The following is a 15701-nucleotide window of genomic DNA, read 5'->3' as shown; positions in this document are numbered from 1 at the left end:
CTCTAGACTTACAGTCTTCCAGGGTGGCTGAGATTCTTTTCCTACATTCTTTGCCTTAGAAGATAGGCCATCATTCTTGGAACCTAGGGATTGACATTTTCACTTTCTCACCTCTATATCACACCTATCACCAAGTCCTGGTGATAGGTGTGATATAGAGCCATCTCCTTGGCTATTTATAGGACCCACCTTTTCATTCCTCCCTTCTTCACCACCTCTACCACTGCCAATCATCCTTCCCATTTTTTATCTGCCATTGCTACTCCCTTTTGCATGATTTATAAATGATAATGCCTCCCTCAACTAAACTATAAGATCTATAACGGCTGGACTTTTATTAATCTGGTTCACTGCTATATCCCATGTGCCTAGTGCACTACCTTGATGATGGTAGCTGCTCAATACTTATTTGCTGAACAAATGAATGAATTGTTGAGTCCAATTCATGCATTTTGGAGGCTGGGAAATAAGATCTCTAGCACTGTTTTGCATACAGCCAGCTGTCATGGGATATTTGTTGGATAAATGAATATTTCTTTTGCTCAAGGTCATATACCTAATTAGTGACTATACTAAAATCAAGTCTTCTTGATTCAGTTGATTCTAAATCTTGGCTGCACATTAGAAATACTTATGGAGTTTTAAAAAAATCCTAATGCCCAGGATGTACCCTAGACCAACCAGAACTTCTTGATGGAAATAGGAGTAGGGGCCATGTATTAATATTTTTTAAAATTTCCCAGGTGATTCTGATGGGCAAAGTTGAGAACCATATTAAATCAAGGTAAGCCCATAGTCCTCATATTGCATCTAACAGCATAAAAGTTTAACAAAAAATTAGAACCCTTACCAAGTGAATGGAACATTGAATTTACATGTCTAAAAATAGTGGTAGGTGGGAGAAATGGAACATATCATCTTGTTGAGATAGATCATACTATGGTAAGAACCAGCATGGGTTAATCTCCAAAAGTGAATCCTGAAGGCAGAGAAATGGTTTTGTAAGGTGGGTGTGGGCACTAGAAGAAAATAAGTAGTGGAAATGTATTGAGACTCGTCCCTAAGAAGCTATTGCTTAATAATCCTCTTAGACCACAGAAGAGCAACTCCAGGAATTTGCATCATCCCAAATGGGCAAACCTCCAGCTGTATTTACAAAAGAAACTCTTTTAGACAATGATGGATAAAAAAGCTATAGAGTCATTTTTTCCCAGAAAAACACCATGTTGGATAGCAGCAGTATTTGGTGGTTCATTTCATCCCAGGGTCACCAGGCCCATTACTTCAAGCTTGTTTTCAGAACTGCCATACGTAAAGCTAGGGATTATGGCTTAAAAGAGAAGTAAGAAAAGAAAGGATGGGTGGCTTGAGATGGGAATACTTTAAGTCACTGAAATCTCTGGGAGACAATGGGTTCTTGACTTGTAGTCCTAGGCTCCACCCTTGGGATAGTACCTTAACCACAGAGAGCTAATTTCCTACAATTAGAACTTCTTACAAGGATAACTTCTTAAGTATATTATAGGATTTCTTAAAAATATAAGGAAATAGCAAAGTAAATCACCATCCAATAGCACAGACTTGAATTTGCTTTAGTCTATTTGAAGCATATATACTAAATAAATACTGGCACTAGTATGTAAAGTACTTAAGTGAGGTATTAAAACTCAATACAATGTTTAACTAAAATACTACATTTATATGCTCAATACTTCTACTTGCAAAGAATTGCCTAGAGGGATTTTGCAGAGCTCTGAAGATGCATGGATTGACCTGTCAATTAGTTCTAGATTTTATCCATTCAATTGGCATATGTAGAAGAACAAAGCTAAGGAGGAAGTAAGATCATGCTGATTTCAGAGCTTTACTAAGATGGAATCGTATTTTTTTTTTTGACAAGAAGAACAATCCAAAGTAATTCTAAAGCTGATGGAATTGATCCAAATGGAAACTTGAATTAAGTAAGAAAAGCTACCAGTTCTCTCTGGTTACCTTCATTTTATACATTGTTTGATACTTGTAGTACAGACATAATCTACAATGTACATTTCATGTGTTTTAACATTAAACATAATAAATTAGCATGCAAAATTTAGCTTTCACTATTAATGAACACCAGTAGTTAGAAATATGTAATTTTAGAATTTGAAGGATCATTTAGTTCAGTTCTTTCCCTCTAGGTATTTGAATATTAAATATCAAGATGTTGAGTTTGGAGATAGGTCATTGTAAAAGATCTTCAGGATCAGATAATTCATAAACTCAGTTCAGGGTTTCTACAGTCAAGAGACTTGTATTGTTTCTATATGTCATAATTGTTTGAGTCTTTCTTCTGTTACTATACTGAAATATCTGAAACTAGATACTTTATAAAGAAAATAGGTTTATTTAGCACATAATTTTAGAGATGGAAAGATCGATGGGTTCATTAATTTGGCCTTTAGTGAGGCCTAATGGTGGGTGGCATCATTGTGGAAGTGCAAGTGAGAGGGAGAAATCATATGGCAAGAAACAGGAAAACAGAGAGTGGGGAGGGGGCCAGTAACAACCTCTCACTATGCCCCACCTCTTAAAGCTCCCATTACTTCATAACATTGCCACATTGAGGACCAAGTTTACAACACATGAATGTTTGGGGGACATGCTCAAACCATATCCAAACTATAGCAACATCTTCTCACTTTCTTTTCCTTGATTAAACCCAGTTCTTTTTGCTTAGAAAAAATACAGTATAACAAGACAGGTCTTAGGGTAGAGAAAGATCTCAAAGGATACCAGTTGAGACACCAATAAAGGAATCTTTGCAGAAAGGTGATGTTATGGTTTGGATGTGAGGTGTCCCCCCAAAGCTCATATGAGACAAAGCAAGAGGTTCAGAGGAGAAATGATTGTGCTGTAAGAGTCTTAATGCAATCAGTGATTTAATCTATAGGGATTAACTCGTAACTGAAGTGGTAGGGTGTGGCTGGAGGAGGGACATGGCTTTGGATTATACGTATCTCTGCTTCCTGATCACCATGATGTGAGCTGCTTCCCTCTGCCATCCTCTCCCACCATGATGTTCAGTCTTACCTCGAGCCCTGAGGAATGGAACCAGCCTTCTCTGGACTAAGACCTCTAAAATTGTGAGCCCTCAAATAAACTTTTCCTCTTTTACAGTTGTTCTGGTCAGATCCTTTAGTCACAGCAGTGAAAAAGCTGACTAAAACAGGTGGTCGGCTTATGGTTTGCAATGAACCAGTGGCAAAGAGTAGGACAATGTCCTGCTTTTGAATATTTTAGGACTATTATCCAATTGACTACTACTATAATGAAAAATAAATGAGGTTACCTAGGCATGCCAAAGCTTCAGCCTGAGCTTATGACAGAAGAATCACAGTTACTCAGATTGTATGTGACTCTAAAGATCAGTTATCTTAGCATTTCCATTTCATGGTCACTTGAATCTCTTTGAAAATGACGTATCATCTTTCTGGTTCCTTAAATGTCAAAAAATCATTTTATTCTTTTTGAATGGTGAATGATAAAAGACCCATTTAAAAGCAAATATTGCTTAATTTGAGATTAACAAATAATTAAAACTCATCCTTTGAAGTATAGTTTAGTGCAAGTTTTATACTATTTACATTGTATAAAGTTAAATTTAATACCTTCCTATATCAAGTGGCATATTTTAACTTAAATTGCTTATATAAGAAAAAGCAGACTATGTAAACAAATTAATTTTAGATTGACATTGTTTTGTATGTGATTCTGGGACTGAAAGCACATTGAAATCCTGTGGAAATTTAAATCTATGTTTCAACATCAAAATAGACAAATACTATTTTCATGACATGATGTTAATAATTCATTTTGTGTTTGTTATACATGACATACTTTGGGGTTTTAAAAATGATAATATGAGAGAAAAATTCTGGTGCTATTATTTGTGAACATAAATCACAATGTGAATAGTCTTTATTCCTAATATATGCAAATACAAAATGGATAAAATCATTATGATACTTTTTAAATTTAACATTAGTTGTTGAAGTACCAGAAACATTCTGATATATCCATGAGATTTCAGTCAGTTGAATACTGTCCAGAGGAGATTATAATAACTATTTTTATGCTGCATGTTTTCAGTATAAAGAATCCTGATACATATTTTCTTATCTAGTGACCAATTGAGGGCCAAATTAAATGATTTCTGACTAGTAGTTAAAACTATTTGGAATTATCCTGGTAAGAACAAACATGGTGGCTAAGGCTAGATGTATTTAGTTGAATGGTGATAAATTATATGTTACAAGCAAACCCCTCAAATTTCACCTAACTTTAATTTAAACAAAGAAGCTCTCTGGGCCTGGCACAGGGGCACATGCCTGTAATCCCAGCAGCTCAGGAGGCTGAGGCAGGAGGATCTCAAGTTCAAGGCCAGCCTCAGCAAAAGCGAGGCACTAAGCAACTCAGTGAGACCCTGTCTCTAAATAAAATATAAAATAGGGCTGGGGATGGGGCTCAGTGGTTAAGTGCCCCTCAGTTCAATCCCTGGTACTGTCCCCCACAAAGAAGTTTTCTGATGGTTTGTTCAAAGGAGGAAGTATTAAAAATTATGTTATAAATCAGATATCCATTAGTAGAGCCTGAGGTTGGGAATTTTTGGGTACAATTGATTTATCAAGGGAGTACTCTCAGGAGGAACTTGTAAATGTGAAGGAAGCAGGGGTAAAAGGGGAAGTTTAAAAGCTAAAGTGTGGACTCAGGAGGAGGCTAGATTCAACCTGATGCCTCAGAGAGATCTAGAGTGGGAATTCCAGCACAGTTTGTTTTTCACTGTGCCATTGGATCATTGGCCATGGTCTGCTCTTTTGGTAGGATGTGACCTTTCAGATGGCTCTTGTGGAAATCCTTCAGAGAAGGGTACAGTTATGAGCAGCCAATAGCCACAGCAGCAAGCTTGGGTATATCAGGTAGGTGAAGAGAATCTGGAGGAGAAATCATCATGATCTGCCATATTTCATTATTTTAAGTAGAGGAACTCACTAGAGCTGTCTCCAAAATATAAGACTGTTTGTTATTGAATAAACAATTGTTTAGTATTGCTTAACTCTCTCTCCCCAATTGGAAGAGAAGCTCCATGAGGGTAGGTCTTTGATCTGTTTAATTCACAGATGATGCCTTGGTTCCTGAATAGTTACTGGCACATAGTAGTGTGCCAGTGAATAACTGTTGAATAACTTCTATGGGGAAAAAATGAGTGGGAGCCCAAATCCTGGTCTCCTGAATTTTGTAGCATTGCTCTGTAAAAAAAATCGATCAGTTAGACTTGCGTCTGACTGCATAGACAGTCACTGGCCCAAATAGAGGGTTATTTTTCTCACAATAAAAGAAATCTGGAGTGGGAGGAGTCTGGGTATGGAGCAGATGCTCTGCTTTACAATTTATATTCCAAGAGCCTTCTCCTTTGGCTTTACTATACTTTGTATATGACTTTCCTACTCACATATGACACTGTCACAGTAAGCTTTTGCATCTCTGTGACTAAAATACCTGACAAAAACAACTTAGAGGGCTGTGGCTCAGTGGTAGCACACTTGCCTGGCATGTGTGAGGCACTGGCTTCGATCCTCAGCACCACATAAAAACAAATGAAATAAATGTCTATCAACAACTAAAACAAAGATTTGAAAAACTTAGAGAAGAAAAAGTTTATTTTGGCTTAGAGGTTTGATTTCAGAGGTTCAGTCCATTGTTGACCTCCTCCATAACTCTGGGTCCCAGGTGAGGCAGAACATCTTGGCAGAAGGGTGGGGCAGAGGAAAGCTGCTCAGTTCATGGGGGGTAAGGGAGGCGTGAAGGGAGGGGAGGATGGAGAGGAGAGAAGAGAGAAAGAGAGTGCTTCACTCACCAGGGGCAAAATATAAACTTTAAAGGCATGCCCCCAGTGACCTACTTCCTCCAGCCATACTCTACCTGCCTATAGATACTACCCAGATAACCATATCAGTGGATTAATCCACTGATTAGGTTACAACTCTCAAAATCTAATCATTTCATCTCTGAACCATTCCTGAATTGTTTCACACATGGGATTTTGGAAGATGCCTCATATCTAACCCATAACAGACGTGGTAACAGGAAGACTTCTCCATCTCAGTCTAGGGTATATTTTTCAAGGTCAAAGAAAACAGAAGAAGCAAGAAGGTGCAGCACTTGTACTAGGGAAACAAAAATGTGTCCAGAAATCTCTAACAGATTTTCACGTAGATGTCCTTGTCCAGAACTGTGTCATCTGGCCAATCTGGAATGCAAGGGAGTTTGGGATGGTGAGCAGATTGGCTGGGGCTATTGCCACCTGGACCAAAGTTGGAATTCTGTTATGAAGGAAGATGAGGATAGTTGGCAAGTGTCTGCCACTGAAGCAAAACTACAAGAGGCTTATGAGTGTTGAAAACCAATACCCTCTTCTCTAACAGCAAAAATGGCCAATTTAAAATGAAAATGGAAAACAATTTAAAAACTCAAATCTGTTCTCTTCACTTTTTCTGCCTCTCTATCCTTTGGTCATGGATTCCCTAGAAGTGAAGTTCTCCCCAAAGTCAGTAGGCAAGAAAACAGTACTTTGTTTTTCCCATATTTTTTTATTGGTGCATCATAGTTGTACATACTGATGGGACTTGTTTTTACATATTCATACATGCACCTAATACAAAATATAATTTGGACAAGATCACTCCCCAGCACTTCCCCCCTCCCTCCTCATTCCTCCCCCACCCTTGAACCTTTTCCTCTACTGATCTCCCTTTGATTTTCATGAGATCCATCCCAACCTTTCTTTTCCTTTTTCCTCTCTAGCTTCTGCATATGAGAGAAAACATAGGACCCTTAACCTTCTGAGTTTGACTTATTTGACTTAACCTAATTGTCTCCAATTCCATCCATTCTCCTGCAAATGACATAATTTCATTCCTTTTTATGGCTGAATAAAACTCCATTGTGTGTGTGTGTGTGTGTGTGTGTGTGTGTGTGTGTGTATCACATTTTCTTTATCCATTCATCCATTGGTGGACACCTAGGCCAGTACCATAGTTTGGCAGTTCTGAATTGTGCTGCTATAAATATGAATATGCATGTATCACTATAGTATAATGACTTTAATTCTTCCTTAGGATAAATACCAAGGAATGATATAGCTGAGTCATCTGGTGGTTCCATGCCTAGTCTGTTGAGGAGCCTCCATACTGATTTCCATAGTGGTTGAATTTGTTTTGAAAAAGATCAAAATGAAGCTCTAACTGAAGCATTTGCCTCTTCCCCCCCACACACAACAGAATTTCTAGACAATGATTTAGTTTCATCCTAGTGGCTTCATATTCCATCTGTATTCTAATGAGTGAATTGGACGGTCACCTTTTAAATTCTTTTTCTCTTAAGTAGGAAATTCAGGCTCCTGCCATGTTTCTGCCAGTGTTTCTATTACTATAGGGGACTCCTAGGTGCTATCATGCCTTACGGTGAGCCTTGTGTTTCTCCATGGAGAAGGTTTCATTATTTCCAGACTTTTATTGAACCCATTATGAGACCATTGAGACAGAATAAGAAATAAAAATGACTACTTTGTGCACTGGGTTGTTATTCCTGGATCTTTACAATTCGGGTGGAGAAAGAAAACACCTCAAAAAAATAATTTAAGAGGCATGGCTGGTTGGTTTTCTCACATTTGATCCCAGGAGTCCTGTAGTTCATGTGCAAATATGAAAAAGGCCACAAAAGTAAATTTTGGTGACATTTTTAGTTAAAAATCTCCTGCTGACAATATCGCCTTTCCCATCAAGGGTCATCTCAGCGTACAATTTAAAGGTTGGCCCTTCCAGGAAAGTGCCTTTGTGCCAAGAGTGTTGGATTTCCATTTACAGTATTCTTTCTCTGAGTGGTTGGTCATGCTGAGTTTGACCTTTTTTTATTTTCGTATTTCCCACTCACCAAATTGACTGTATTTTTTGGTTCTATTGACACCAAGTCAAATATCTTGACCCCAAAATACTTCCCTAACACCAGCAGCATCATTTTCAAGGGCAAGATATCATTTATATAAGTAGATTTGTGAATCACAACCATCACTATGGTATAACACTTTCTTCCAAAGAGCAAGACTCACCCATGGCTAATTGGCTCAATATCGTTTTGTTTTGGTTTGGTTTTTTGTCTGTTAGAACCTATCTAATGCAATATCACATATTTTTCTTTCAGTGAGCTTCTTATGGCAATGTTAACTTGTTATATACCCACATAAAATATTTAATCCTCGGGTTTTCTTATTAGATTTACTAACATGCCATTGTTGTACCATTAACATTTAACAGCCTGGAAAGAAGAAAGAGCACACTATTATATAACTCTTGGCAAAGCCAAACCTGATGTAGAGAAGTCATTAAACTTCAGGAAGTTTTAACTTTTTTTTTTTTTTTTTTGCACACAATTTTTTTTTTTTTTTTTTTTTTTTTACAATTTCTTATCATTAGCGCAAAGTTTGTATTCTCCCCAGGCCCCCTGATGTTGTAAAGGAATAGAGAGAGAAAAAGGAGCAGGGGGACCAGGAAGAGGAAAAGACACAAATCAGGCAGAGTCATTTCCAGTGCCTGCACTTACATCAGTGATTAATCAAACTAATGGGGAGTTCTAATTCAGTGCTTTGCTACCTTAAACCCTGTAATTGCGGTGTCTCTGAACCCAAAGGAAACACGTTGTGCTCTGCGTGCCCAGGCGCATAGCTTCTAAATCTTCATAACTCTGTAATTACTACAGTGCTTTCCTTCAAATCTGGCTCAATTTCACTTCCTTAATGAGCACCACAATCTTGATAAAGTTTGAAGTTTGCTGCCTCTGCTGTTCACAAGACTCAATCCCAGACTGATAATGTGAGTTGTAGACTTAACTCCCTCAAGTTCCTCTCAAAAAGAACTGATTTATTTCAGGACCACCACAGTCAAAAGCACTTCTTTTGAGTTGAGGCCAGCCCCGGGTGTTTTCATCACAGAAGGGTGCTTGGAGAGCAAAGTCTAAACAGTTAAAAAGGAGGGGCAGGGGAAGCTTATGAATCCCCTGAGAATGGCTGTTTAGCTTTATTAGTGCCATGTGCCCTACAGACTGTGGTTCATCTTACCCAATTGAAGACTTTCTTTATAGGGAATATATTAAAAATCTCGACTTCCTCTTTATAAACTGAGCTCTGCCAAAGAGTAAAAATTACAAGTCAGCTTTAAAAAAAAAAAAACAAAAAAACGTAATTCCCACATTCTTTCTCCTACCGCCCTGTTTTCAGGGTTTTGAAAAGAGGTTTTGGAAATGCCATTTAATGATTCTAGTCAGAAGCACATCTTTTGCAGCTGGTTGGAGGGTTTCTTAATTTTAGCTACTCTGTTTTGCTTTTAACCATGTAGTGATGCTTGGTCTCAGCTTTAGTCTTTCTATGTCTAAGGCGCAAGAACCAGCACTGAAGCCCCAGTTGCTTTTAAAATCCCTGTTCTAGCCTGTATTCCCCCAGACAATGCTAATCACTCTGGGATTCTGAATAGCACTTATTTTTTTTAATCTCCATTATAGCTTGCCTGGCATTGCACTACAATTATTTGTTTACAAGTCTACCCTGCTAGACTGCACCTTTTAAGAATGATGTTTGTGTCTTCTTTCCTTTTATATCTCCAGAATCTCACAGAGGGCCTGAGCACCCAATAAACATTTGCAATCAGTAAATGGAAGCATCCGGCAAATGTTTGTTGCATAACCAAAAGAAGGAATAAGTGAATGAAACTCCATTGTTGTTTGCTATCACCATCTGCTTTAACTCTGTCAGTTATTTTGAATGATGTATTCACAGTTCTGACTAGATCCAGATTTGGTGTGTTTAAAATTATATTCAGTTGTAAAATAGGAGGCTAGGATTTTTGAAGATAAGAAAGAAGAATTTCTCCCACTGGAAACAATGTCAGTAATCAACAGTTCCCTGCATGGGAAGATAAAAAGGCTGGTTGGAACAGTTTTTGGATTCACAGTGTTTGGCATTTTGGGAAAACCATTTAATGTCATTATTTTTTTTTTCTGTTTATGTTTCCTTGTTAATAAAATGCAGACAGAAACCCCTATCCTCCATGACAGACTAAATGACTTAATGAGAATTTTTGAGGATGAAAAGCACAAGCTAAAAATGAAAGGAAAACCTTAACTAGTAGTACATAGTCTTTTTCTCCCCTTGAAATCATACTCATGACAGTTATCAATACATATGTAGATACACTTGTGTTTTGTGATGATTTAATAATATGATATATTGATGAATATACTTTCCCCTGTGTTTCATGGAAACACCAGTAAACAAAGCCAAATTTGAGATTCTTGAACTAGAAAAAACTTGGACTTTTGAACTTGAAAAACCAAGTTATGACAGCTTTGGATGTAATGTTTATGCCATAAGCCTCACCTATAGAAGGATGCAAGTTCCCTCAGACAAGATGGCATACAACCAGGGGCTTTGGACTTTTTCCCATCATCCCAGAAAGCTAAAAGACTAAAGGAGTTGGTGATTCTCAGAGGTAATAGCTAACCTTTAACTTGGGAGATGTTCTTGGGTAACCTGAAGATGGTGGCCTCCTGAAGTATGAGGGAAAGGTGATCAGCATCTTCTGCAACTCTTTTGTCCATTATGTGTGTGACCTTTTCCATATATTTCAAGCTTCTCTGATCTTCAGACTTTATTTTTCCCTTAAGGCATCTCTCTGTACTTTAGAACTGCATTTGCGAGTGTAGTTTAGGTATAGATTGACTAAGATCTCAATGACTCTACAACAATGTTCCAAGAATGACCATTCCCCTCTACCCTTCACCACCCACTGTCACATCTTCTCTTCTCCATCCCAAGGTATTGTGAAATTACACTTTATTTGCAAGCCATATTCGTTTACTTCCAAATTGTTGAGTTTTACTAACATAAGCTTGATATATTTTTCTATCTGTGAAATAGTTTCAGTAACCAAGGTTGGGATGAAATGCTCAATTTTCCCCAATAAAATTAATGGAAATATTTTTTGCTTAACAGCTTTTTACTTAGTGGTAGGGCTTTTAGGAGTGAATTAAAGCTATTAAGTAAAGAACAGTTGCAACCAAATGGAGGAAAGGAGACTTCAGTCACTATAATTAAATGATTACGCTAACATCTCCTGGCATTTTTTGGATAAAAGAAATGTTTTTCAAGTATAATCAATGCTGGTGCAGCATTGATTCTGGGATATTGAATCAAAAAATTCACGTGAAGAGTCTTTTTTAATATTTATTTTTTAAGTTGTAGTTGTACCCAATACTTTATTTTATTTATTTGTTTTTATGTGGTGCTGAGGATTGAACCCAGGGCCTCGCACATGTTAGGCAAGTGCTCTACCACTGAGCCACAACCCCAGCCCAGGTGAAGAGTCTTTTAGAAATCTCTGCTTCCCTGCTCATGAAATTCTAGGGGAAACTTGAATGTAGTTCTATGGAAGCATGTGAATAGCGAGACTACAAGCCGAGGTGATTTATGGCTCTCACAATGTCAAACCTATCATTTAGCAAAGCCCTACTTCCTACTGGGCTGGAGAAGGCAGGAGTGTAACCATGGGGTGTGGTGACACAGACAGGATATTTCATTCGTTTTACAATGGCATAAGGTTTATACTGACCGCACATTTGAGTTTATGGGGAAATTGTGTTGGTCTTTGAATGGTATGAATGACTGCTGGCAATTAGGTCATTTTTTAAATGCTGTCTTTCCTTTCCATTTTGGCTACAAGCCATGGAAAATAAATACGTGTACATGGATAAGGGAGAGAGACAGAGAGGGGATGGGGAGAAGGGGAGAGAGAGGGAAAGAGATCAGGACAGATCAGCATACACACATAACGAGGTATAATAATCAGGCTTAAGATAGCGTACTTGACTTCATCAGAACTTTTTGTGGGAAACTCAAGAGTGAAATGGCACAGGCCAGGATTTGAATAAGAAAGATACAGAGTTCAGGACATTGAAAACTCACCAGCATTAAGACTATTCATATATTTCATCAGGATTACATGTGGATACTACCTTTTTCTTATTTCAATATTTTCATTCTACAAAGCAGGAGCTTTACCCAAAAATGTGCAGGGAGAGAGAAGTGAACCACATGGGAGGGACTTGAGATAGGGTCAGGAGGCTGTCTTGAGGCTGCCTCTCATAGCTACCAAACAGTTGTTATTTAGAGGGTGTTACTAATGTATAACAATCACACACTTTTCTAAAAAAAGATGCTTTTATTCACACCTTACAAATGAATGAGAGTAAATCAACCATATTTTTGATGAATACAATCATTCATATTAGTTTTCTTTTTGGTGGCTTTGGAGGAAGCTGTCTTGGAGAGGTCCCTGGGGAACAGTGAGAACCAAGGAGATTGAAAGACAATATCAAAGCTTTTTTTTTTAATTTTTAACTGTATGCATTATTAACACATGAGTAGGAGTCCAAGAGGTAACAGAGGGTTCTCCTTTTTGTGTTAGTTGAACAGTGCTTTGAATCATTTCAGAGTCTTGAATTGAGTCTGTGTGGCTACTTTGGGACACACAACAGGTAACTAGTCTGTTCTTGAGCTTAATTACCCCCTGGAATCTTCTCCTGGGCCTTTGCTCTCCCTTTAAGATCATCTCTCTTGGGCTCTGGCAGGAACTCACCAATAACCCCAAATTCCATTTAAGAGTGAGAGCCACACACCACTAACTCATTGCCCATGTCAATGTGCAACTGGCCACTCCACTGACTCCAATGAATGCTATTAATAGGATAATGCTGGGTACAGAGGACTGGGAGGCAGGGCAGACTGTTGCCACAAGGCTTGCTAACTGAAGCCTCTCATACTCCCCCATTGTTCCTTATTCGACAGTGTGTTTAGGGAGGAGTGTCTGGCTTGCCTACCTAGCAGAACTCATGTTCAAAATTTTGAACATATTAAAAAGTCAAGCTAAATTAAATCAGCCAGCTCTAAGCTTTTTAGATTTGTGAGATAACGAATAAATGCTAAAAGACTCTGTTCAAAAATATTCTTTTATTTTTTATTTGGAAACCAAACCAAACCAAAAGTTGCAAGAAATACATAGTGGGCCCCCAATATGCCTTTTAAATAGATCACTATTTTTGAGATTTTGCTGTATTTTCTTTTCTCTCTCCCCCCCCCTCTCTCTCTCTCTCTCTCTCTCTCTCTCTCTCTTTATACATGCATGCTATTATTATCATCATCATTCTTGTTGGTGAATCACTTTTATGTACCTTGCAGACATCATGACCCTTTACCTCCAAATACCCAGCTTGGATCTTTTATGAACAAGGATATTCTTTTGCCAAAAATATTATTTTTTCAGTAGAATAAGACAAGGGTCTGTTGAAACCTTTATAACCAAAGTGTGGGCCAGTCCAAGGTGCTGACTGTTGGGCCCTGCACAGGGTCTCCTGCTAAAAGCAAGGAGAGCAGGAGAGACACCACCACAGGTCTGGAGGACTTTATTATTGCCATAAAACATATTTTTTTCCATGTTCTCTTTAGACGCACGAAATGAAGGCTGCATTCCCAAGATCTGGCTTGTGGCTTTAAAATAAAAAAAATATATATTTTAACAGTATTCGCTTTGGAGGGATGAAAGCATGTATTTTATTAACATTTCCCAAACTCTTTAGGTTTTAGCCTGACAGCATCCAGCCTGCAAACTGCTGCAATCAAAAATGTATGTCTTTTAAGAAATTATACCTTTCAGTTAACCAAAGGGAAAAACTTTCCATTCTTCTGTGAATCATCTCTCTAATGGAGAACTTTAAAAATCCTGTGTATGATTAACACAGTGGGGTGACAAGGAGGTAATCCGATTCATCTCACCTAATGAATTTTGCAAGCACTTTTCTAGGGGTTTTGCTCATTGGTTATTTGGGTCTCATTCATAATATTCTACAGAGACCAGAGACCGCGCCCAGCACAGACCGCCATACCATGCCTGGGAAAGGGTATAAACAGCACTCTGGCTACTCCAGCCGCACGGGGATGCGCCCTACCTCCTCAGTTGTCTCTGCTCTCACAGAGCCCCGGGCACTCCGAGGAGCAGTCCAGTTTTCCCTATGGGAACCTAAAGGGCTTAAAGGAAGCTGGAATTCGACGACGGAACTTGCTTCAACATGCCAAATCTGCCGCATCCCCAATATCCCACCTTCCTCCCTCTGTGTTCTCTACCTGCACCCCCACTCCCAACTTGAGAACTCCCCACCCCCACCATACTGACTGTCTCAATGCTAACCCCTTGGATGTGAGGAAATGTCTTTGAGCCAGAAGGCGCCCACAGCTGCGAGGCCACCAGTGACTCCCAGCGGCCGCACAGGGCGCTGCGCCCCTCTCGCCCTGGCCTCCCCCGCCCTGCGTCGGCCCTGCCGCCCCCGCGCCGCCTCCTGCGCCGCGGCTGGAGGCGGATTCCTCTCTCCGGGTTTTCAGAGCGCCTCTCCGAAATCTCCTCCCCGCCCAGAGAGGGGGAGAGATCCCGGGCGCAAACGCTCCCCGGAGCGGCCAAGGGGCGCGCAGGGAGAGGCCTGCGCCGGGGTACTTTCAAACTGAGGCGCGCGCACACACTCACACCCATCCATACACACACACACACACACACACACACACACACACACACACACACACACACCCGTTTATATAGGCGGCGGCAGTGGCCGGGGCGGCGGCGGCGAGCGCAGGAACGATGGAGCTGAGCCAGCCGACCCCTGTTGGAAGCAAGTGAGGAACCCAGGCGTACCCCTGGATTTCTGTGCAGGCGCTTGTCATCCTCCCGAGGGAACTGTGCACCCGAAGGAGGACCAGTTGGACTGATTTGCTAGGAAGAGGGCGGGGAAAGGGAGGCCAGGTGAGCCGAGGAGCCCCCTGCGTATCTGGACTGCCTGGATCGCGCCTTGCCGGACTCCTGCCCTTTCCTTGCTCAGGTGGGCGCGCCCGGTCCCCAGCTCACGAGAGGCGCTCAGAGGAGAACAGAAAGTCGCGGCTCCTCTGCGCGGGATGCCTTTCGCCAAGCGGATTGTGGAGCCGCAGTGGCTGTGCCGGCAGCGGCGCCCGGCGCCCGGCCCAGACGAGGATGAGAGTGGAGGCAGCGCCGAGCCGCCGCCGCCCCTGCAGACGCCTGGCCGGCGGGAGGAGGCCGAGCTGCCGGGGCCAGAGGAACCTCCCCGAGGGCCCCCTGCGCCTCTCGGGCTGCCGCCACCTCCGCCGCCGGTACTTGTGCCGGCTGACCAGGCTCAGCAGCCTCAGGGCGAAGCGCCTGCGGCCGGCGAGGAGAGCGCGGCGGGGGTCCCGGAGGAGGCGTCCACAGCTGGTGAGGCTTCCACCGCGGCAGCGGCGGCTGTGCTGCTCATGCTGGACCTGTGCGCAGTCAGCAACGCTGCGCTGGCCCGCGTCCTCCGGCAGCTCTCGGACGTGGCCCGGCACGCGTGCAGCCTCTTCCAGGAGCTCGAGAGCGACATCCAGCTTACCCACCGCCGTGTCTGGGCACTGCAGGGCAAGCTCGGCGGCGTGCAGCGCATCCTCGGCACCCTGGACCCCAAGCAGGAGGCAGTGCGTGAGTACTCGCGCCGTCAGCCCGCGGGGCGATCAGCTATTGCGCCGCACCCTCGCGCCTTCC

The 15701-nt window shown here is 41.2% G+C and overlaps 1 protein-coding gene across 2 annotated transcripts in view; it reads left to right on the top strand.

Annotated features, from left to right (window-relative positions):
* The first annotated feature begins 14531 nt into the window (after window positions 1-14531).
* The window catches only part of Nhs (NHS actin remodeling regulator), a 338149-nt gene continuing 336979 nt past the window's right edge, over window positions 14532-15701 (top strand). For both annotated transcript variants that reach the window (XM_078035084.1, XM_078035083.1), the window contains exon 1: window positions 14532-15638. In XM_078035084.1, coding sequence (XP_077891210.1) covers window positions 15083-15638 — 556 coding nt within the window. In that variant the 5' untranslated portion in view covers window positions 14532-15082. The remainder of the gene's footprint in view (window positions 15639-15701) is intronic.

This window comes from Ictidomys tridecemlineatus, chromosome X (genome assembly GCF_052094955.1).
Source record: "Ictidomys tridecemlineatus isolate mIctTri1 chromosome X, mIctTri1.hap1, whole genome shotgun sequence".
NCBI lineage: Eukaryota > Metazoa > Chordata > Mammalia > Rodentia > Sciuridae > Ictidomys > Ictidomys tridecemlineatus.
The sequence above is the reverse complement of the archived record's forward strand: the minus strand, read 5'-3'. Positions and strand labels throughout refer to the sequence as shown.